At 40.0% G+C, this 25480-nt stretch overlaps 1 protein-coding gene and 1 non-coding gene across 3 annotated transcripts; both read right to left on the minus strand.

Moving 5' to 3' along the window:
* Positions 1 to 1351: 1351 nt before the first annotated feature.
* Positions 1352 to 25480, minus strand: RNF149 (ring finger protein 149). Of its 2 annotated transcripts, XM_076359679.1 has the most exons (9): positions 25006 to 25465; positions 17086 to 17336; positions 14082 to 14150; positions 11123 to 11205; positions 10559 to 10655; positions 10005 to 10034; positions 7668 to 7863; positions 5215 to 7298; positions 1352 to 1969 (listed from the first exon to the last, which is right to left on the minus strand). In XM_076359679.1, exons 1-8 carry the CDS (start codon positions 25463 to 25465, stop codon positions 7240 to 7242), a joined length of 1245 nt encoding a protein of 414 aa, XP_076215794.1. In that variant the 3' UTR covers positions 1352 to 1969; positions 5215 to 7239. The 2 variants fall into 2 exon arrangements, with proteins under 2 accessions (XP_076215794.1, XP_076215801.1); XM_076359686.1 differs by lacking the exon at positions 10005 to 10034 and having other exon boundaries at positions 25006 to 25480.
* Positions 4778 to 4894, minus strand: LOC143156001 (small nucleolar RNA SNORD89). The gene has a single exon (XR_012994554.1). It is a non-coding gene; the product is annotated as a small nucleolar RNA SNORD89 (small nucleolar RNA).

Consider the following 25480-nt stretch of genomic DNA (forward strand, 5'->3'; position numbering starts at 1 on the left):
TAGCAGCAACAGTTAACCTAGCTTGTGCACCAAATTTGTACCTTAATGCTTTATATCTGCTAAAGATGAAGTACAATTTGACTATCTTCTATATACTAGTACCCCTCTTCAAAAACATGGTCAAAAAACCACTTTTTATAGATTTTAGGCTTTTGTTTGGAACTTAGTACTACAGCTTATAACAAAGTAATAGGCTCCATCAGAAAACTGATTACTACTGCTTCAAGGCATTGCAATTACCTTATGATTTACAGAATTACTTTAAAAGAATTTAAGCCTTGCAAAAAAAAAAAAGTAGGTTGCTACTATGGTGTTACAGCAAAAGCCTAGCGGTTCTTATTCTTCACAGTATTTGCTTGAGTTGTACTGACATATGTAAATCCCCAGACTTGTCCTGTAACTAAAAAAATTATCAATCATTAAGAAACCATCATGATTTTTATCACAGGCATTTCTGTAATATATTTCTATACTTGGGAAATAGGCACAGCCCATTAATTTCAGAGCCCTGTGCATTGATGAAAACACTCAAACTTGTTACTGAATTTGCTGTATACTTCCACGTTGTTTGCTTTTTAGGAGGGAAGTTTCCCACTTTCCCTAGTGTGTTGGGTTTACATGGCAAGGTGTGGGGGGGGAAACACAGGACTGCAGGGTAGCCTCTGTGAGGAGAGGCCAGAGCTGCCCTGTGCCAGACCCAACCATGGCACAGGTGAGCCCCTCAAGCCAGGGCTAGCTAGTAACTCCAGGTACCCCATAGAGAAGATCCACACTGGAGCAGTTCTTCAAGAACTGCAGCCCATGGTAGGGACCCCACACTGAAGCAGGGAAACAGTGTGAGGAAGGAACAGCAGAGACCAAATGTTACACAGTGACCACAACCTTCCTTCCCCAGCCCCCCGCCACCACTCACAGGGAAGGGAAAGGTAGAAGGGTCAGGAGTGAAGCAGTAAAGGTGAGCCTAGGAAGACCAGGGGGAAAGAAAGGTGGTTTTAGTTTTCTCCTTGTTTCTCACTATCCTACTCGATTTTTAAATGGCAGTAAGTTAAATTTAATCTTCATCAAGTCTGTTTTGCCTGTGATGGTAACTGTTCCATCTTGACCCATGAGTTTTTCCATCTTATTTTCTTCCCCTACCCTATTGAGGGGGGAGAGTGAGAGCAGCCAGTCAAGGTTAACCCACCCCCCCCAGGTATTGGTTACATGGGGAAAACTCTACATGCAGAAAGGATCTCCCCCTTAGCTACCCAGCATGAAGTTAAGCTTGCTTTGTGCTGTGCTACTTGAGTGTCTCAGATCCACTTACATAAGCACAGCAAAGAAAACAAAATCCTCAAACTTCTCAGACATTGCTTTTTAAAAGGTCTGTATAATTTATTATGGAATTTGAGCTTTTAGCCATTAAGTTACAACAACAATGCATAACTTGACATTCTTACAGTTGTACATACACAATGGAAAAGACTTAGCCCAGTGCTTAATCCAAACAATGCAACCAAGTTAGTACAAGGTGACCATAAAAGACAGTCAATTGTGAATAGTTGTTGACAGACTAGCAAGTTCAAATGGTTCTCTGCAGTTACCTTTATAGTAGAAGTAATGGCTTCAAAGTTTTGGACTTAAGCTTCAGACTAACAAGACAATGGAAACTCAAATTATTTTGCCCTTCTGAACTGAGTAGGATATGCTCATTTAAAAATGCAGTATCATTACCATGTTTCAGATGGTGAAAAGTATCTTCAGGTCCAATGGAAGTATAGTGGACGTTTTCCAGGCAATGCATTCTTCACACAAACACATGCAATTATAGAGACATTCTACTTTTAAAACTTTCTCAAATCGAGTTTTGCAATACAGCAGGATATCTGAGGAGAGAGATCAGGATCCATACTGAACAAAAACAAAAGCCTTCAGCTTGATTTGTGCATGTTTAATCTACAATTCCAATTCCCAAATCTTCACATATCACCTGTGAGAGAAAAGAACACATCTAGTAAAGATCAGTCTCGAGGACAGAAGACATTACAATTTTTACAGCCATTCTGGTTAAAAAAAAAAAAATATGCTGCTGCCATCTTCCATTTCAGGAATTGTAATTCACCATTGCCCTATGATAAAACTGCACCTCTTCACCTTACCCAAGGGGGCAGTCTTGCTCTTCCCTCCCCCACCCCAACTCCTCATCCCCTTAAGCCCAGCTCTAAAACTCAGTCAATTGCACAGTAAGGATATTCAGTTTCCTAGCTTGTCAAAATACAGCTTTAATAGACTTAATTTTCTGCCACTTAAGCTGAATTAGTTTATCACATACTCTTAATCCGAATGTGAGACAGAGCATAGCAAATAGAGCAGAAAAGGAAACCAGAAAGGACCACTCGGTCTCTCCTTGTAGCAGCAAGCTATTAAATTGGTCCAAGCCGTTGTGCGAAGTCTCACCCAGCCTGGCGGCTGAAGGGAGACATACAGAAGAGAACGGTCTCTTGTCAAGCTGCCAACACAAATTCATTGACCCAGCAGCCCACACCAAGAATTCCATTCCCTCCAGGTTAACCCAACAAGATACTGCCAGCTGACTCCTCTACTAGATTTCAGTATGTTCTTATTGATCTCAGTATCTTCATTCAGCACAGAAACACTGCATTCAATGCCAAGCACTGAAAATCAAACCAATGAAAACTATACATGCAACCTCTCCACTCAGAAAAAACCCCAACAAAAAACAACAACAAAACCCAAACAAAAAAGCAGCAAACAAAACCCCCAAACACCCACCTAACCATCACCACAATATCATCATTACTGGCTCGATTCAGGGTGCTAAAGGCTCTGTTAAGCAAGAGTTCTGTTTTACTGAACACTTGCAGTGTTGATGTGTAACAAAAACATATCTTTATTACACATTGTGGCAACAAATGAAAAAATATTCCACAAATTCAGAATGCCATTCTTAACCTACTGGTGTATACTTCAAAGTACAGTTGGTATTTGCTAACAGTAGTTGCATGTCCAGACTTGTCTAGACAGGAGAAGTCTGCTTTTATGGGGCAGCTAAGTGATCAGCCCAACCTGTTGTGTCCTATCTGTTGCCATCATAATGTAAACCCAACACCTTTCACTTCTGATCGAGCTCATCAAAACCTGCAAGTGTAGATACTGCCTCTGCCTCAGACATCCTCTGAACCACTGGGCATAGAAGTGGGGTAGCCATTGCTACACACTTGCTGGCCTCCTCTCTGCATAACTACTACTGCCTAGTCTTAGAGAAAGCTTAGCAGGCCAGGCAGAAAACCAGGATGACCACTCCTGAATCAGTAAGTGATTAAAAAAAAAAAAAAAGAACCTTTGCATGTTTGATAAAGTTGTTGCAATGGTGTTTCTCCATGCCAGTTACACCCTGGCACAGGACTGGAATTCCCAAAGTGTAACAGCCCAGCTTTGGCAGGAATAAACCAGTGTCCAATTTATTAAGTCGGCATGGATTAAAAGCACTCTCACTGTAGTTAAGTTATCCTACAACTCCTCTGGCATACCTCTGGAATCTAGCACTAATTACTGGCAACAGGATACTGGACAACATTCACATACTTGGGGGGGGGGGTGAGGGGCAGGGGGAAGGAGTTACTGCTATCTAATCAAACTTCCCTAGTACATGCAAAGAATCTCCTCTAAGCATTGCTTAGAGCCAAAGAAGAATTTGTCTAGGGTAGTTAGTAAAAGAAAATCCACATTTTCTAGTTAAATCGGTACTGCAGGTAATTAAACTCTATTAACACGCATTTAGATCTGAAATGTCTACGGTTCATTTTTGCTTGCTATCAAGTCTGAAAGCTGAAGCTAGTTTAAACAGTTATTTACTATCAAATTTATTCTCCGATTTGGCATTTGTAGACTATTATTAATAAACTAAGATTTCTGAACAAAGAGGGCCTCTAGTCTCACTTTAAACACCAGTCCATTTTGACATGTTCATAGCTCCTTTTTAAAAATCACTTGAACTTTATGAATTTTCTCCCTAACAGTAACACCAGAACTAATGAAGCCGTACCAATGAACATGATACTAACAAAACTCAATCTACAACAACATCCCCTAGTTCTGGCTAGGGAGTTTCCCCAACTGATTTATTCAACATCGCCATCGAGGCTGTCCACTTCATGTGGGCACCGTGCCTTAGCTTTCTATAATCATACCACATGAACACCTCTAGTAAGAAACCCTTCTGCCTGATTTCAGCAAGATCTGACAAAGAGACAGGGGATTCAGACAAGTTCCTGCATGTTTTATGAAAAATGCACAGCTAGGAACAGAAAGAGATTGGGCCAGGAGGGGGGAGCAGAAGGAACCCACAACACATACAGCATTAGCTCCCACATCAGGCAGGACATAGCCTAAGCAGAAGAGACAGATTAAAGATTCTCCAGATGGTTGGGAAGGGAGTCACAAGGCACCTATCCTGCAAAGACATTCATAGCAGGGAAAGACTCATTAGTTCTGACCTTCATATAAACGTTTGGTAGTTAAAAGTGCTAGAAACTAGAAATACCGGTTTGATCCAATATAGTAGGGTCCAGATCAGCAAAGTCTGGGAACCTGTTTTTACTTATAGCTGGTTACACCCATTTACTCTAAAAGTAATCGATTTGAGTTATAACAGTAGGTGAGATAAGCTTCACATTTCTAATCCTCTTCTGCTACTGTTTTAAGCTCCATAGATCGTCTCTTTCCTGTCCTGTACTTTTTAACCTACCGCTTTTTGCTAATGCGTGTCAGCTTTTTGACTGAGGTCAGACTAATGATTCGCTTCGGAAGATTTTTTGTCACCGTGCTTCCAAGGAGAGCAAACTGTTTGCTGGAGGCACTGCAATTCGGCCTTTTATTGTCATCATTCCTCAGCAGCACAGCTGGCCTTAGGAGACCTAACTGTATCAAAGATGAACTATGCGCAAACCAATTCGACTGAAACAACTGCAACTACGCTTGTGAAAGGTCGAAACGAAACCGGTACAGTGCCAGCATCAGAAACATACTCCAGGAATCTTCATGCTCAGGTATTTTTCTAAGTCAGTAGTATTACTTACACTTCAGATTTTATAAGCACACTTTTCAATTTGCAGGTTCTTTAGCTTTTCTTCCAGCTTTCCGCCAGATCTCAGCTTTGATTCTGAAGAAAAGCTTTGGGTTTTATAGGTATTACATAAAAGCTGAAGTACTTACCACATTTCTCCCCTCCAGCATGAATATTGCGCTGCAGGTATCAGCAAGACACAATCCACAGACTGACAAGACTTCTCTTGATAACGCCATTTGGTTCCTCCTTGAGCTAGAGTTTAAACCCTCTCAACATCTACTACATCAATGTTCAGTTTTGTGTTAAGGAAGAGGGAGAAGACTTAGATTTTAATATTGAAGAGACAGTTAAAAAGGCAGTTCTGGAAATGTTGATAAGCTTCTTTTGGAGACATAAATGTCCCTATTCATTGTTTGGTTTAGTTGTGGGTTGTTTTTTTATTTGTTCAGTTTTGGAGATGGTTGGTCAGTCATACTCCATTCTCGTGTGCTTCTTGTAAGATAAAGGCATCACAAAAACTTCCACCTGCTGGTGACATCAGAACTCCAACCTGACAATTTTCCAGTAAATCTAAAAGTTACACTCCTACAGGGAAGAGGCAGTTTTGTTTGTTTTTTTAAAAGTAGGCATTAACAGGAATATTTTGAAGGAAATTTAGGGTGAAACATCTGCTCTGCAAAGTAGAAGTTCAGATTATATTTCCCCAGCTGAAACCTCTGTCATTTCTGGAACATTCATTCTAAAATTAAAAAAAAAGTTATTGCTTCTATTGAAGCTCAATATAAGTTAGAAAAAGAATTGCATATTTTCTTAAAAACATTCCAAATATACATTTTAAAAACAAAATGCACTCTAAAACAGATGTCTCGCAGAAGACACTGTTTTAAGCAACCTGTAGTAACAGCTTTACAAAAGAAAATTGAGGAATGTAGCATATTATTTATAACATGACAATGCTAAAATCCTAAGCAATTCACTTAACACTCTTAATAAGTAGTGTTTTAAATATACATATTTCTTTACAAAACAGTTTAGCAATTCCTTATACCACTTACAGTATATAAATATTTGAATAAGAGGTCATAATGGGAGACGCCAGGGTTTATATTTACTCTCAGATGCTTCAGGTTTCTTAAGTGTTTTACTATAAGGCACAATACTGCTAATCTAAAAGAAAGGAATAAAAGCTAATGACAAACCCAGTCAAAACTCCTAATGTGAAATATCCAAGAGAGGAATTCCAGCATCTCTATGCAAAGGAAAAGGAAAAACAAAACCAAACTTCGTAGATCCTAAGAAACAGTTTCAATTTGTACATAACGAAGGGGGACAGGATGGGAGCAGGAGTAAGAAGGAATTAAGTAAATTCTTATAAATAGACTAATAAATATATTTTAGCCATAATTAGCCCTTTACCTCTGTTCTACTGAGTTTAAGATTGAAAGAGGTAACCCATGTGCATATACCTAAATAAGTCTACATGCTCAGCACGTGAAGACCACCTAGCACAACCTATTACTGCCAAATTCAGTATAAATGCTAGCAAGATGGAGAAAGTCTCCTTGTCTCTCAGCATCCACTCCAAGTAGAACACATTACAAGATCAAATTAGTATTTGTTACACATAAGGAAAGTTGCAACTAGTGATTTTTTTCATCACAAAAAAGGATGTGCAACACATCCATGAAGTTATTTGATTCCTTCAAGGTTATACTATCTCTTTTCTAAGAATATCTGTCTCCAATTACATCAGATCAGAACTTTCAGAACATTTTAATAGTTGTAGTCTTGTAAGTGTTCTCCGTGTGTACATACTGAATGTAAATAGTGCATTCAAAATATTTATCCATTAGACATTCTACATTGTTTTCACTGCCTAGTCTTCATCTTTGTTACAGCCCTCTGCAACACAATGACATTGTAACAATGCTTACAGAAAAAGGGTTATTGCATCTTTTTTTAGGATGAGACATCCAGAGGAGATTTTATAAAATCCTCCTGTGTACAAAATTCTTAGTTATTAGCCCTTTTGGAACACCAGCTAGAAAAGTTTGAAAGGTAAAATAATTTACATTGTTATTTTTTCCGTTAACTAGACAAAAGTCCATACTAATTAAATAAAAAATAGTAGTTCTTCAACAGTCTATTCAAGGTATCTTCCATGAAGCAGTTCAGTGGGAATTTCCATTAGATAGATGTTCTCCATGCCGGTTATTACGGACATCCACATCTAGAAGCCAGGAGTTAGGAGAAAAATTGTTTGTTGATATACCATTTTAATACATTTTATCTGTTACATTAATCCAAACTCTGGTAACAAATTTCATATATACCTAAGGTTCTCAAGATTCTCTGTGTAAGTAACCCTCCTAAGACACTGTTTACATCTCCCCCCCCCCCCCGACCAATTTTCTCCAGCTCAATAGAATTCTCTCAAAATCTACCTGCTTGTATTTTCTGAACATCAGTAGTAAGTGACACCACGCAGTCTGGTCCGCAGTGCAATATTAACACTACTAAAATCACTTAGAAAATGGCTTCTTCTAATGCAATGAATGCTGTTAAGGACTGTCAAGTGATAAACTAAATTATTACTTACCAAGTAATGCTGTGGTTTCGCCTGCGTCCTCTTTTAAACTGGTACACTGCAATACAGATTCATTAGTGGAGGAAGCTGACAATTCGCTCGCTTCATTTCTGTCATCGTCTTGTAAAACAATACTCAGACTTCCGACTGAAACACTGCCACTTATTGATTCAGGTATCGGAACTTCAAGTACATCTTCAGGGTCCCCCTTCAAAATTAAATGTATTTAACTGACACTTTTGTCTACCATTAGGCATCAACATTCCTCCGTGTTACCACTTTGTAACCTCACCTTACTGGAAAGAAGAACATTTTTTTGGCCTATTACCTATGCACTCATGGGTACAGTGCTGAGCAGCGTCTACTTTCAATGTTATTGTCTGACTGCAAAGAAAAAGCAAAGCAAAAGAAAAGCCACTTTTTCAAAGCCACTCCAAAGCCAAGAGCAGCAACAGCAGGAGTCAACCCAGCCAGCCTTCTGGATGGAATATTTCAATACTGTAGCAACAGTATTGCTGCAGTCTGGTTAGGAGCAGGCTCAGCACACACACAGTCTTCGTTGAGCAAGCCTATTGATCTTTATGAGTTTGTGGAAGCCGCTGTTTTTCATGATAGAGTTGGGCACGCTAGACTTTTTTTTTTTACTGGGGTGAGCAAACATTTGACATTGGAACAAGCTTCCCAGACTTTAAGTCTGTTCCAAAAATGCATATGTGCTGGCTTGCAACTTTGCAGATGTTTTGTTCCTGCAGTACAGGCAAAGGAATTTATTTCACCTATTGTATAGCATGAGCTATTTCTGATCCATTCTGAAAGATAATTGGAAGTCCTACATGCACAATTCTGTTCCTAAAATTAAACAGACTACCTTCATTACACTATTGCCATTGATATACTGACATTATTTATACATAAGCAAGTATACTGCAGTACAAGTAGCTATTCTGTGGGCTTCATAACGAGTATTTTTCCCACTCCTCAAACAATCAGGAAAGGCCCATCTCAAAATTTAAGAAATTCTAGGCTGATCCTTTCTTTAGCACCAGAGCAGCATATTTTAAAATGTATTGAATTTTAATACAGTATAGAACTGCTACCATTGAACACAAGTTAAGACACATGTGATACTAATCTCTAGGTATGTGGGTGGGGGACATTAATGATTTTGGTTTCCAGAACTTAGGCAGTTAAATAAGCACTAAAACTACAAGATTCAACAGTGCTCTAAATCAGTCAGACATGTTGAACTGCAGTTCTTTTCTTGTAAGAAATAGCATAATGCAGAACTAGACTGCTGAAGTCTGCTCTTTACAAAACAAAAGCTAGGTAATAGGACTTAGTGCCTTCTTTCTACTTTGAGCCTTTAAAAATTTTGAAGCATCTAAAGTATTTGTCTTCTATAAAACTGAATTGAGCCTTCAGCCTCTTTGCAGAAGATTTAGTCGATTTCTATAATAAGGCTGCACATTCTTGCCTGCAGTTACGTCACTCAGCAAGCACACCGCTGAAATAAGCTGCCTTGCTCTTTGCACTTTTTTCCCCTCACATCAGTAAAAAATTCACACAATCACTCTACAAACTAGATTGGACAATCTGGATCAGGCTGAAAACTAAGCTAGAAAAAAAAATACTGAATGATTTCCCACATTAGTAGTTTCAGTGAGACTTGAATGATTGATGCATAAGCAAGCATTTCCCCCGTTCCATTAGAAAAAAGAACTGGGCTTCTGTATTTAATATAATCCCATTCAACCTGCTTTCCAACATTCATTTTGCCTAACAAGCAGAGGAGGTATTACTCCTCCTCGTTAGGCTCGGTATCAGCATCCTCTGCAACAGCATGAATTCAGGGAATAAAAGCATTCTGAAGGTTCTAGTATGTCAGTTTTTAGACGGTATACAAAATGATATATCCTTCTGCATATAACACGAGTTATATCAACTCCAAGAACTGAAAGTGAGCAAAAAAGCAAGCTGCTAACATAACAATATTACAGTAATAATAGCTATTTCACATGACAAAAAGATTGCAACTCCTGGGTAAAGTCTGACAATACACAGAAGTGCCACAATCTTTTATATATATTACATAGCAAGAGTATTGTCACCTTTGACAAAACAAAAAAGTAATTCATAGAAGTCTTCCATAGATCTGCTAATTCTCTGCAATGAAATAAGAGGAAAGCTAGTCAAAATGCAGACCTAATCTATGAAAGGAAGGTCCCTGACACCAAGGAACACCCCTATTTTCTGAAGATCTCTGCAGATCAGTAGAAGAGAAGTACATTTGTGCCTATGGCATTTTAGTGGAACTCAAGACTATTTATCAACAGTGACCAAGTAACCTACCGCATGTGTCTTCATCTCTCTTTTCTGGTGCTGTCAGAAAGAAATGAGAGCACATCATTTTCTCTACTTAACCAATTTCTGGTGAATGTCTTTAGGAAGGTTCTAAGTACTGGCTCATTTACAGGGATAAAACACTGGGCATATGTGGAAGTACACAAACACTCAAAATAGAAAAACTGTAATTTCTTCCTTTGAATCACAGTTCTCAACAAGATCAAGTATATGCTCTAGATCTGAATTAAGTCACATTTTTGCAGCTTGGGCAAATTGCCTCACCTCTGCTTCAACTTCCTTACTATCATCAGCTGGAGATAGAAAAAATTGGTTATCACAGAAGAGCACGCAGAGGATTCATAAGCTGCTTGATACACTGTTCAAGCTCTTACCCATAAAATTCCCTTATTTTTCTGGCTCTAACTCAATTACTCTTGCATCTTTGCCCAGCTTCTTCAGTCTCGTCAAGTAACAACTGTTCTCATTGTGAACAGTTACACGAAGTCTTGCCTCCTGCACTGTACTTCTACCTTGAAAAATAAAGTAAGTGTGCAACATACCCAGTATCCCAAAGCTTTGATAACATCTAATTTACACATTGGACAAGTTCGGTGGTCCAAAAGCCAAGGGTCAATGCACGTTCTATGGAAGATGTGCCTAAAGAAAAGAAATGCCCTTTAGAACTCATCATGAAAGCCACACACTAGTCGTTCAAACAACGTGCAAGCTACTAGATTAAAAAATAAAGCTAATCCTTTATGACCCTGACAATTAGGTACTGCTTAATTTACTAGGACAGACATAGTTCTGAAGGCATCTCCTTTCATGCTAGCTTTCTGAAATAGATGTTACTAACCACAAGGACACCACAGAGCTACCAGTTCAACAGTGTACACTTCTAACTTAATACTAAGAAAATTCTACTTCACTCCTACACTTCTCCCAATTGCTCCTTTTTCCTGCATAGATATGAAGTGCTACATGGTCTCCCAACATCTAACAGGCCATACAAATGGCACAGCTTCAGCTCTGCCACCAGAGTTTCAGAAGACTTTCCAGAAAGCTCATCACATCTTTCTTAGGGAAAACGTGCTAAAGAGGAAAGAATAATTATGGCAACTTACTTGCATGGCAGAATTCGGACAGTGTCTTTCAGTTTATAGTTCTCAATGCACACAGCACAGTTTTCCACATCAACATCTAAACCCTAAAGATGACAACACATTTAAATGCATTACATCCGTATTTCATTACGGAACAAACTTTGTGTAATAGCTAGCTTCACAGAATGTAAAATGTATAAAATGGTTTAGCAAATAAAAACATCTCCCTCACTTAATTCAAGATTCCATCAAGAGGTGATTTGATCAAGCGATACCAAATATTAAAAGCAGCCAAACTCAGATTTTCCAATTTAAATAGCTATACGTGGTACCTTAAGTAATTTGTTAAGTCTCAAACATTGGCTTTGTTCATGGGAGCACAGTAAAATTTCAGTTTAAAGTAACTGTAAAACAAAGAAATTTTAAAAGAGGTCAGCCTAGATGAAAGCGCACAATCTAATTCTTAACTGATGGTCCCAAAGACTTGCAAGTGCTTAAGCAGGACAAGATTCTTGGGGTTGAATACTGCAAACCCCTCCTCCACTTTTTTCTTTTTTCTACCACATCCTAGCAGATATTCCCTGGTAGCTAGAAAAGAACTGAAGTATGCAATTTGGGATGATTTATGAAACTTCTCTCCAAGCTCACACCAGAGAGACAGTCAAAACGCAGTATTTCCCCACTTCAATTTGTTTCTTTCTATGGGTTAAATACCTATCCTAACAGGTCTTACTGCCTTCTTGAAGCCATGCTTATAGCTGCAGTGCAAGTATGATGGATAACTCCAGATACAAGAGAAATAATTCAATGTTAATTGGGTTGTATAAAATGTAAGTATTAGAAGAACAAACAGTGGGCCAACTTCTTCCCTTTCATCCCCCACAAAATAAGTATTTTGTGTTTACTGCTTACTGAAGCACTTCAATTTCATTACCACAAACACTCAAATGAATTAGTACTGCAAGCAAACTTTTAAGTCCAAGGCAAGTTTTTCCCTCCTTTGCATGCTATCGATTTACATAATTAATGCCTTAAATTCCCAAGTAAATCAAATTAAGACATGTAATTTTTTTTTACATAAGTGAAGACAAGTATTTATTCTATAACAAATATTTATTCTGTACAAGAGGCAAAGTCCAAGCATACCATATGTAGCTCATACTCAAATGAGCGCCCATTTTACAATAATCCCATAAGCTTCTCAGGAAAGATCTACGTGATAGCAAATACACTTTTAAAATATTGACCTATTTTTAGTTAAATACCTCAACCCCATGTGAAGTGATAATGAAAGACTGTACTGTGTCACAATAAAAGAAATATACTCTTTTAATCATAATGGCTGAAAGGAAATATTTAAAGAAAAAATGCACATTTACAGAGTAGATGGGACTGTATTTCCAGATAAATTTACATAAGTTCATGAAAGTACCTCTGCATCATTGTTACATAAATTTGCTGATAGTAGGCTGATTCAAATAAAATTAGAAGACATGATTTACCAAGCAGAAAACCTCTACTTTAATAGAGAGATTTTAATCTAATCTCATTCTACTTTGCTTAACTAACATGGCATTCATAGTTACAACCAGCATACTACATAACAACTTAGTTAAATTCCCCCATTTTATTTATTTTAGTCAAGGGTATATTGATGAGAAGGAACTACCTGCTACACTGCAAAAATCTCAAAATACAAATCCTTTTTAGAGGTTTACTGAACATCAACTTAAAAGCAGTTAACAGCTTCCTTGTGGTTCTCACCATAGGTTTCATCATGACCCTTTTACATCCATTTCTTCCTGTGCTGATGTCATGCTTTGATACTGCTTTACACAAGTTTTGGTTCAATCCCATCTTGATCTCTGATCTCACCATTGTATGAACAGAAGTATGAACATACCTCTGTTCACAGCTTGAAATAGATTACTTTTTGGTGGAATTTAGAATATAAAAGTAACAAATACTTGTAAAATGCTACTTAAACATGCTGAATGCATAACAGGAAAAGAGGCAAGTTCAAAGACAGTTGGGTTTTTTCGTTTCAAAACCGATTTACTAGATGAAGGACATATCCTCTGTAGCATGTGACCTGAGCCGAACAGCTTCTGTCGAACCACAGCTTTTAAAGTTCTTACACATAAATGTCCTTTCTCACCTTCATTTTATTCATGGATTAAAAAACTAATCCTTGTTTTTCATCTCTGAGCAAACCAGTCCTTAAGTAAAAACTAATCAAATAAGGGTGGGAAAAAATGCCTATGTAGTAGGAGAAGTCTAGTCAAACTAATTTAGCATCTAGAATCAGAGCTGCCTGAAACTCCGACTAAAATAATATCTTCTTTCAAAACCTTTTTCTACTTCAGTTATTGTAATACAGCCATGAGTTTAGGCCGTATGCTGTCAAAGCTAACTTTTTGAAAGCTGTTTTAATTTTTAGAATAATTTTAATACATAGAAATGTACTTCTAAAAACTTCATGCTTCAAGTAAGTCTATACAGCTCCTTAATGTATTATATGTCAAGAGATGAAACAAGTGTTTCATTTTCCAAAGCTTTTTAGATTTCTAAGGCCTTCTGATCAATAAAAAGATGGATGTTCTTTTAAGAAAGCAAAAACATTACATAAGCTGTAAGAACTGTGCAATCAATAGGTCCTAGGAAGTATTGTGCAATCCACTTGTTGATGTTTTCAAGTGTTGGTATTAGTGTTTTCTCATCTTTACAGTACCAGCCCTGTAGCATCCTGCAACATTCTGTATAACCAGATATTATTTGCAACAAAACAGCCTTACATTTCATAAGTAGTTCAAATTTGCCTCTTCAATTTTAAGCGTGGCCTTCTAAGCAAAGGTGCTAAAATGAGCCTAAAATTGTAAGAGTCACACTGCAATTATATTGTGAGAATTTTAGTTTAAAATCTGTAAGACATTACAACAGTCTTTAAATCATACAGCAATAACCAGAGCCACTGAATTACCTTTTCTCCACGTTTCACAGTATGCAGCTGAAGCTGGCTGATTGCTTTCTTGGTTTCTTTCCTATGTCCCTTGAATAAAGATTTTAAATATTAGTACAAGTTAGTTTTAAGAGTTACATTTCAAAGCTTTTAAATACTTTCCATGTGGATTACTAAGTCTTCTGAATGCATTTAAAAATACATCTCTGGCTAGCTAATTTGTTTACAAAATGCTTCCAGCCAGCAGATGTTGAAGAACCTGCAAGTTTTGCATTCTCAGGGCACAGCAGCAAACATTATCTATAAGCACAGTGCTCTTACAATGAACTCAACCAGTGCAGAACTACATGGACCAAGTTGACACACATAACCTCGCATCGTGACTGCCTGCATTAAGGGCCTTCCCGCACAGGAAAATTGACACCAATTTAGGCTTTAGAGGCATCAGAGCTGAAACAACAGCCGTATAACCAGACCTTCTAGTTAGGCAAGCCCACGAGCAAGCACACCGTAGGTTTTGCACAAGCTTGAGAGAAGGTGGAATCCTGCCGGGCAGCCTACAGCTGGCCACCAGGTCAAAAGGCTGCTTGTAGCTATTAATGCCTCCCCTCAGTTAAACACTGTCTCACACATTATACAAAGCTTTGCACTGAAAGGACACATTATGCAAAGGAGATGACAGGAAAGGCTTAACAGACATGAGACACCATACTGGACTTCTATACAGTAACAGTCCTAATTGTGCTTAGAGGGGAAGCAAGAAAAGAAAGCAGTACTGTATTCCAAGACAAAGTGCTAGCTACTGCTAGAAATTGAGAAACTAAACACTCCCAATTAACAGATGTTGATCTGTCTAGCAGCAACCCTCACTGATGAAATACCATAAAGGAATTAAAAAAAAGTAATGGCAGCTTTTCTCTGTAATGATAATTACAATGACCTATATAATTTTACAAACTTATAGTACTGAAAATTGGGATTTTTTTTATTTTTTTATGGTGTTAAAAAGAATTAGTCTGAAAGTTCTCTCAGAAATGGACAGACAAGCAGCGGCAGTAGTCATCTATTCCACCTTCTGGATCAGCTCAGGGTTTTCTGCACAGTCCTATTTCATCTTCAGTAGCAAGGAGGTCTTCCAAAGATTTACCGCTAAACTGATGTTAGAATAAATCTTAAGATACCTGTCTTCACCTTCACTTAGCAGCTACACAGTAACTTGCTTTAAAGCATGGCATACTTAACTCCCAAGTTTTAATTATACTGGAGTAAATAAGCCAAGCAAAGTAACATTTGGGTTAGAAAAGTGGCTTTTTGTTTCCAAAATTCTTTTAAGACTTCTAATGCTATATCTTGACCAAGATATTCACAACATTTTCAAACTTTGCATAGTTTTATAAATTTGTTTTCAATGGCCATTTTAAAAGAAGGAAAATTGAGGAAAGTGGCATAACCTTCTAATGCTACACAATTTCATTTAAGAAGCATTTAGATGGCAAGCCCAATGGCAAAAATCTATTAAGAGTTTGTGGTACATATTTCTGGGAAACATCACATTAAACCTAAAAAACACGCTTAAAACTACTAATAAAGCATTTGAACTTCCCTTAGCGTGAACTACCCTAAAGCCAACGTAACAGGAAGAAGCAACTTTCTTCATCAAACAACTGTTACAACACAAAAACACACCCCTTCTTCTATAAATACTTCTCAAAAATTTTGTTTTCTTGAAAGTATTCTCAGAATGTAAGTTCTTAGACTTAAAGCTTAGTAAAAAAGACTCTGGGGAAGCAACACTTCAAGCAGACCACAAGTTTAACCAATACAGAAGTCCCATGTGTTACCCTCAGTTACTGAAAAGAGAAATGAAGTGTTTTCTTAGAAGAGTCCTGTAAGTCCTAATCAGAGCTCAGACTCCTGAAGGCAAACAAAAATTCCTTACCCTCCTCCCCCAAAGCTAGAATCTACATGTTCAAACAGAAGGCAGGGGAAGTCCACATGATAAGCAGTCATTTGAAACAGTTTTGTTGTTGTTCTGAACTGAGGATAAAAAAAACAAAACAGAGAACTGCTTGCAAAGAAAAACAAGTGCAACTTTCTTTTTCACTGTTAGTAGGGAACTGTGGTAGAGCTGCTGATGACCACGGAAGGAACCTAACCTACTTGCAAGAGTTGAAAAGCACAGGGAAGTGCGATCCTAAGATACTTTAAAAAACTCAGCTAGACTAGGCCCTCAACAACCCCATGAAAGTTGCTCTCTTGAATGCAGGGCTTTGAACCAGACAGACTCCAGAGGTCCCTTCCAACCTAAATTATTCTATGATGAAGTACTTCCCTCAGGGGAAAAAAAGTAAAGCTGACTTTTTTTTAACTTATCAAAGAAGAACAGGGATTTGGAAGGGGCAAATTAAGGAGCAAAGTTATTCCTTCCTGATCTTCCCAGTACTCCCACCACTCTCAGCGCTTCAGATAGTCCAAAAGAGCTGAACCTCACCACACATGCTCCTTCTAGTCTGCTGCCATTCGGTACTCCACAGTGGACTAGTAGGATTACAAGTATCGAAAAGAGTTTTCATAAAGCTTTAGAACCAAAATTTTTAGCCCTAATTACTTGTGGGTCTTAAGAAGAAAAAATTACCATAGTCCATCTCCATTAGAAAAAAAATCTGGTTAGGGAAATCAGTACTTTCAGAACGAAAATTACTGAAGAATGAAAATTTTTAATGTCAAAAGGAAGTTAGGTGACAAATCACACAAGAAGCTGCCTTTACTCAGTTGTTGACAAGTGGCTAAATATATTTCCTACAACTTCATATGGGTACCTAATAATTACAACTAGCCAAACTTGTGATGCCAATTAGCACACTGCTTATTAGCCTCACTAACTATTACTGAGTAGTGTTCATAGATAGTCAAGTAGCAAGAAGGCACAGATCTTCAAGAATGCTTCAATAAACAAGCAAAGTTAGGCAACTGATTTGACATGAGAAGATGGTAAATACTCTAAAGCATTATCATCTCCAATTACCTGGTTTCCAAACTGTGATCCTGTATACAGGAAACGTTGTATGTAGTAAAATATGAGCCAAGCGAGCGATATAATCATCATGGTGATGAAGGCAATGGCTACAAACACAACCGACTGACCACTAATATATTCCTGCACGTGTCGCGTGCCAACAACAATAGTCATTTTTACTGGAATCCCTCTACGTACTGGCTCCAATATCTCTATTCCTTTTGGATAGCCAACCATTATCACCACTGTATTTCCTGTTCCTGTTGGAGGGGGAGAAAGGAAAAAAAAAAGTCAGTCATCACAGTAAAAATTTAGGCATTCTGGCTTGATGGTAATTCGGGCCTCTTCAGTTAAGATCAGTGAGCAAAGTTATAGGAAAACCTCTGAGTTTTTTTTCAGGCATAGCAGACTTGCTATAAAGTTTACTAGTAAAGAACCCTTTATTTACTTTATGAAACTCTCAAACACAAGATGAACTTCAACAGATGCATCGTTACTGTTCAAGGTCCTATACTCCTCATTCCACGCAGTGAGGTGGGATGTGGATGCCATGCAAAAAAACCCAGGCAAGTTATACGCATCTCATCTTGAAGTTGCTGAAATTCTAACATGCAACTCAGGAACAGCTGGTCTTTTATTTGTCAGTGTGGGAATTTTAGCTGCAGCTGGAGACAGTATGTGAATACCATGAAGAGAGATGCATTCAATTAAGTTTGAATCTGAATCCATAGCACAATTACACTGGATATGTGAACAAAAAGAGAAAAAAAGATTCAGATATTTAATATTAAAATACATTAAACATTGTAATACTTAAAGATTCTTCAGTACTAAATATTCAAAATGTAATGAGACTTCACAGCAAGTACTTGTCAAGAAATACTTTAGGACTCTTTTGGGAGCATGGAACCAAAGGATTTTTCTATTGTATTAGAACTCAAAAGCACTCAATCCACAAGAAAAAGCACCTAATTAAAAAAACGCTTTAAGCACCATACTGCCACCAAAACCGGTAAGACACTGTCAAGACCAACTAGCAGAAACCAAAAATCCTCTGTGACTGGAGTTTTACTCCATTTTGCCTGGAAGCATCTCCAGTATTGTCTCAGAAACATCTAACCTATGTATTACAAAATAAACTAAACAAATGTACTTGTTAAAAATGTCACCTTTTCACTGGTCTATGCTATTTTTATTTGAATAGTTCTTACTTTGTGCGTACCAACACTGCTTTACACCCTTGGTAAGTCATGGCTTTATCACTTACTTTGCACTCTACCTCCGAGAAAAAATGAAACTAAGCTTGATTCAGAGAGAAAGTAGAGGAAGAAGAAAGAAGAGAGGGGTTTTCCTAGCTGGAAAGCTAAAGCTGTAATGTCACAGCTACCTTTTTAGATTCACAAGATTGCCTACCTGCAGCAAGACCTCCCACTGAGGACTTAAAGCCTTTTTCCCTCCCGGCTGTGTTAGATTCACTACTGAGAAGCTATGTCAAAAGAAATGGTTGCCTAATTCATAACATTACATCAAGTGGGGATTTTCAAAACTCAAAGCAGCATTCCGGACTCACCCACCTCTCTGCCTACTAAGACAAAGAGTTATTTGCCTGAAATATTTAAAACAAACTCCTTTAGTTGAGGCAGTTCTGGCTGTGACACCTTGTCAACCTGGCCACTCTGCTACCATATGCCAAGGGGAATTTGCAGATGTTTCACTTCTGTACATAGCAGCTCCTCCCTCCGTAAGGTGCAGACAGTCTGCTGTGGATGAAACACTAAGGGTTCCAGTTATTAGTTGAATAACCCTCCTATCTCAATGCCAGTTACTCTTTTTCAGCTTCACCTTACGCAACCATCCCACTTCTGGTCACCTACTGTAAGAACCGTTATACCCGTCTGCCAGATCCAGGCCCAGCAAGAGAACAGATTTACCACACAGGGCAACGTTTCTGGAAGTTTTCAGGATGGTGCAGAGAGACAAAGAGAAAGATGCTACTGGGGAAAGGCCCCACTTGCGCCTCCCCTCAGGTACCCCACTCAGCTCGCCAGCAGCACCCACCCAGCTCCCAGCAGGCGCTGCCTTGCCTGGTGGGTGCGTTAGGAGACACAAAGCAGCGAAGCTGAAGACCAACAGGACAAATCCACAAGCAACTAGGCTCCGCTAATTAGTTCTACTCACCAACAACATGCCAATCCACATGATACCGCAAGTCCAAGCATACCAAGAATTGGTTACTTAATATTGTTCTCCTCTCTGAACCAGCGCAAAAGCATTACCAGAGACACTCATGAATCTCAGGGGAGAGATTTCTTTCTGACCCCGCACAACCCCACAGGGAGTTAACAAGAAAAGAACGTACGAAGGTAGAAATTTATCTCCCATTGGTGAGAACTGTTATCCACATACCTAAATCAGGAGATTAGGTCCTACGTCCTTAATCAACTATAAGAGTTACAAATAACAGGAGGGGTGCCTAACGATGGCTAGTGAATGGTACAGGAATGCTGGAAAGATTTATGTGGTTTCATTCAGGCTTGGAGAAGAAAAGAAAGTTTCAAGATTAGAGGCAGCCTGGATTTTTCAATCAATAAAGGTTTCCTCCTCAGCCCCAAAATCTTGAGTCAGTTTAATCCTGCTATCTGGTTCTCCGCGTAATTTCAAACAAAGAAGTATTTAAAAACCCCACAACAATCAGTAATGCCTTTCTCTGTTTTGTCACTAGCATGTCCAACTATCAGCCAGTTATTTCCTTGAAATGGAAGTCAGGATACTTTTGTGCAATGGCTGCTAGACACTGTGACACCTTCTAGCTTTAGAACTAACACAAGCATGCCATACATTTTTAAATAAATGTCCATTGAAAGCATTTTAACAGTTTTGAAAGCTTGGTGATGAACCTGCCATTAAAAATACATGCAACTAATCACGATGGCCTTGAAGGTCATGAGACAGAAGGAGGGGAAGAAAAAAAAATAACTGCGATCCACTATTACAAAAGGAACAAGAGCAGTCTCAGAAAAGCAGTTGCCCTGAGCAGCCTGTAAGACTAAGGGCTTTAACTCATTCCTCACTAATTTTAGACTTCTGTTCTGAAACACATTATTCAAAGACTGAAATGCTGTTGAGTCATTCCATCAGCTTCTTCAACTGCAACACAACTCCGAGACCTCAAACCACACTTATGAAAGAACTCCGTGTCACATACACGTATCTACTGAGAGCATGTTTTGTTGGCTTCACCTTTCTATAACTTTCTAATTTTGCAATAAATAACCACATTTTTACTCTGCTAGAGTAAACTTGTTTTCTTTTCTAGGTTTGATTGATGCTTCAGTGGAATCAGGTAGATTTGAAATCTGTATGTGCTTTTTTTTTAAACATTATCATCCAAATAAAGCAGTGAGAGCTGGCAGATCCTTAGGATATCTAGAAAGGAGGGCAAATTTGGAACTCTGAAGATGAAGGTATGTTTCCTGCCAGCATGCCAAGGTCAGTTTTACTGCTAGTATTGCTAGTCTTCTCTTGCAAAAGGAAAACGGCACTCTCCTGATGAGGAAAAAGTAGTACAGATACAGATCTTGATTCCAGGCATCCCAAACTATCACATTTATTCCCATTCATGCCTACAGATAACAAAGGTAATTTTCAATCATCCGGGAACCAACTGCAGACATACTCTAGTTTTTGTCCTCATGAGAAACACCAGAAAGCTCCCAGAGTTTGAGCACCTTGGTAAAAGTGTTTGAGGTCAGTCCTTAGATCTGTTGAAACATTGGCTGCTTACGCTTACACCTTACTAATACTGCCACGATTAACATAGAATGTTCTCTTCAGCTCCTGGTCCAAACGAATGTCTCTGATCTTTACCAAACGCGTAACAGTACACTAACAATCCGATGACAAGCTTTGTCTCGACCACCTACCCCAACCTCATCTCACCAAATCCCTGGGGTGTGTTGTGTATTCACCTGCCTCAAGGAAGATGCGTAACCACAAGAGTCAAGTAGTCAGGCAGTCAACACTGGTGCACATTCCTCTTTCCACATGGGTTTCTAACACGTATGCACTCTTACATATAAAATAGGTATAAGCATTTTGAAGTTACTCCTGCTTCTTCAGAACAACACAGCAGCTCAGCTCCGTGACTGTACGATGTTAAGCAAGCCACTGATTTCAGTTCTGTCCTTTCAGTAGTACAGTACCAGAAGGTTTCAGTAGAAAGCATCAGTAATACAGAAGTTATGCACCACTTGAGAATCCTGAGTAGTGCTGAAAGCAATGTAGCAAAGAGTTGAAGTACATGACAAAATAACCCTACATCTGCTGCTTTGGAGCTAGCACAAGCTTTTAAAATCATGAGTACAAAGTCATTTGCATCTGCTTGTTCAATATACCTGCATTAAAAAAACATGACAATGAAGGAAAGAACTAGTTGGGTGTATTTTGGCAAAGCTGCACCAAATCAAAGACCATTTTCTTTATGTAGCCAAAGTCATATACTCAAGCTAAGTCCCAAGCTTCCCTTAAACCCACAAGCCATGCACCAAAGCTCCACTCCAGATCTATCTTCAAATGACTATGGCCAGTCGCCCTTCCTCCGCAACATTGCATGGCTGTCAAGCACAATCATATGTTATTCCATAGCCTTCAAGGTATCAAACTTATGTTCTGATCAGGATCACCAAATCCTAGCTTGAGATGGCTGGATGCCCAGCATGAAGTATAACAGAAAAATACAGACTCTGAAGACCTTTTTCTCTTTCTACTGCAATATACCTCTGCCTCCCAATTTCTCGACCAGCACTGAGCCTCTAACTCTCCTTAGTCTGCTTTCCACAATACTCCACACCTTGTTTCTCCAGACTCCTCTCCAACCCACTCCCAGCTAATATTTACATACAATGTTTATTTCGGTTTCGGAAAGGAATCTGAAGCCTCTGTATTATATTAAGTTCACCACCACAGACTAAAGACTGCCTGCAAAGTCTATATTCCTGTAAAACTGAAGTTGGAGTTTATACTATTCAGATTCAATATCTGAAGTACAACTCCTTGAGTCATTCGGGTAAAATGAGTATCTTACACTGGAAAAAACCTCCTCAGCCACACGTGAAGTTGTTTCACAATTACTTCCCTCGAGGAGGGAAGTCATCCACCATTTCGAACAACGTAATTCAGGTAGAGAACAAAGGCCTGAAAAACATGCGACGTCAGCAGAGTCATATTTGAAGAACCTTCTTTTGGAAGGAGGGACAGGATTGCAAGGCTACATATTCAAACTCTGGGCTCCGCTGTTCCAAAACTTTAATTAAAATCCCTACTCGCTGCACTCAGGGAGCACACAAGGTATCAATGAAACAAAAAACTGAACTGCAGACTATTTGGAATATTTGTCCTTTATCAAATGCTTTGACACCAGCTAGAGCAAATCACTTCTTTGCCTAATCAAGAATCTCTCTTTTTACTCAAGCTGGGATAAGTCTAAAAACACCAAAACCAACAACAGCAAAAGCACACACGCATCACACACACCAGAAAGTTCAAAGGCCAATTTTTTTTTTTTTTTTTAAGAGGATGAAAATATGATACTTGGGAGACCAGAAAAGTTATCCATTTATCACCCTCACGTAATTCAGGCTGCACCTCTATCAGCCATAACCATTGTTCCATCTCACATCATTTTCAGTGCCACTAATTGCAAATCCATTAAGTGGATGTTCCTTATGCGTATAACTTCACTCCTTAGTTACAGCACTGCAGATTTCCCAGAGTATTTGTTCTCAGCTCTCCTCCCAGAAGCAGGGTTTGTTTCCTCATGTGTCAGTTCACAAATCCCTTCCCAGGAATGGCAAACTTGGGCTCTGTAAAATACAGCTTTACATTCCACATTTTCCCTTGCCTGTCTTCCACAGACGCCCCCGCCTTCAAAAGAAATCCAAGATTTAAAACACTAACAGTATTTCTTCCCTATATTCCCAAAATGCACTGAAAAAATTAAACATTTACATGTTTGAAAGTTTCGACCATGAAACAAAGATTTGTTACTCCAGCGGAGGTAGTGATTATATTGTGATATATTATTATATTCCTGCCCCATCCAAACCATCCTGAGGTCCACCTGCATTTACGACGTCAGTATAAATAAGTACAAATATATTCTTGTATATAAACTACACTAAATCACACTCTTTACATAGGTAGAGCTTTTATCAGCAACATTCTGCCAGTTTAAGAACAAAAAAAAAAACAACCGGCAGTCAGGAGCACTTCTCTTTATACCACTGATAGATGTAACTATACCAGCAAGTCCAAACCTGAGCATAAGCCCAAGAAGGTCTTCCGCAACACAGAGATGATAGCAGAAAAAGAGAAAATCATAAAAATTTGATAAATAATCAAGATGAGAAAAGGAGGAAGAGATTCCACAAAAGAGCAAATAATATTTATGAGAGGCTACGACGGGGCACAGAGAGGAACATGGAAAAATTCCCACAGGGAAGGAAAAAAAAATGTGTACTGACCAGCCAATACAGAGTGACAAGAAGAAGAAGAAACTGACAGCTGGTAAAGAGGAAAGAATAATCACCCAACAGAGTACCTTAATTGCCACATGGGATCAAAATCAAAGGTACATCTTACCTAGCATGCCACCTCCACTTTCACAGTGGATTAAGAACACAAGAGATGGGCCAGGCTGATCTACCGAAGCAAGAAGCAGGCTAAGAGGGACAGTAATCACACTTCCAAACTCCAAGTTGGTGCCACTTGGTATTCCAAGAAGCTTGTTTTCCACCCCATGTATCATACGTGCTATGAAGCAACAGCTCCCTAACTGAGATTTTTCAGCTCACTATATTAAAGAAAGTAAGTTTGTTTTCTTTAGAAACGCATTACAGTTCTACTTCAACGAATTCCCTGGTCTTCCCCCTCCTCACCACCAAGAACGATGGCCTGGGCATTAACAAACTCATTGTACCAGGACCATGTGAAACACATTTGCAGCATTTTTTACTTAGTTTGCTTTGTCTTTATATCCTCCTCTGAAGGCCTTCCAATTCCTCGGAAGTCTACAAATGCAAACAGATTTTACAGCACAGTTTTGAGATTCCCCCCCCCCCACACTTTGGTTTAAACATTTGCTATCGTCATGACCATAAAATCCAGCAGCACACTTCAGTGTCACAGGCCAAGCAGAGACTGCAGCGACAGAACATCTGGGTTCTTATCTCGGCAAAAAATCACGGATCCCTTCTGTAGGCTACGGATCAGCACGCTCAGACAAGCCAAGTCAACATCCTTCTCTAGGCTTCGGCTTTCCTACCGCATTCGCAAGCGTTTAAGAATTACCTGATGCTTGTGTCTCTCTCCCATCCTTTACAGACCTGCGCAGGAGAGGACGATGAAGCTATTACAATAAAGCCTGTACCAAAAGCTATCTTCAAATAGCTACGGCTATGCCTTCAAAGGCACCAGAAGGCACCTTCGGGATACCTGGCATGTTCCCGCACGGCCTGCGGAAAGCAGCCTACCTGTCACCGCTGTAGCCATTCTGCCAGGGGGTACAAGGCAAAAAAAGGTAGCTCTAAATAAAACCGTGCCCCCCCCGAGTGCCTCCGACCGCAGTCTGTTACACGGCTGCCCGTTTCGATGGCTTCGCCCCCCCCTTCTCCCCGATACCCGGGCTGTAACTTGGAAGACAGAAGCTGGTCACGGCGTTTCCCCAGCGCGGCTTAAAGGGGGAAGAGGAACCAAAAACCCGGCTCTTTGTACCATTTTACGGGGATTTCTCCCCCCCCCAAATCCCTCAGCGCGCAGAGCCGCGCTCCCGCACCACCGAGGCGGACCGGCGTTAGACAAAGCCGCCACCCCTCAGCGCCCCCCCCGGCCCCTCCGCGAGCGCGGGGAGCGCCCAGCCCCGTCCCCGCTCACCCAGGTGGGACATGGAGACGGTGCTGTTGCCGAAGCGGGCCTCGTTGTAGATGACCACGGCGGCCGCCCGCTTCCGCGCCGCGTTGGTGACCTTGTCCTTGAAGGTGCAGCCGCCGCGGGCCACCAGGGCGATCCAGGGCGGCGGGTCGCCCTCGGGGGGCCCGCGGCCGCCGGGCGGCAGCGGCACGTCGTAGTCGGTGTCGGTGGCGCAGCCCTCCATGTGCCGGGGCGAGGCGCCGCGGGGGATGCCCACCAGGCCCTGGGCGCTCTCCTTGGGCGAGCTGTCCCCGTAGCGGCCGCTCTCCGTGTTGCCCCGCACGGTGCGGTTGCTGAGCGGCTCCACGTAGGCCGTGCTCACCCACGCCGTGTACCACTCCAGGGCCCGCGCGCCCTGACCCACCGGCGCCCCCAGCGCCACCAGCGCCGCCGCCACCAGCGCCAGCCGGGCGCGCCGCACCATGGCCCGGCCGCCGCC

The sequence above is a fragment of the Aptenodytes patagonicus genome, chromosome 1, assembly GCF_965638725.1.
Source record: "Aptenodytes patagonicus chromosome 1, bAptPat1.pri.cur, whole genome shotgun sequence".
Taxonomy (NCBI): Eukaryota; Metazoa; Chordata; class Aves; order Sphenisciformes; family Spheniscidae; genus Aptenodytes; species Aptenodytes patagonicus.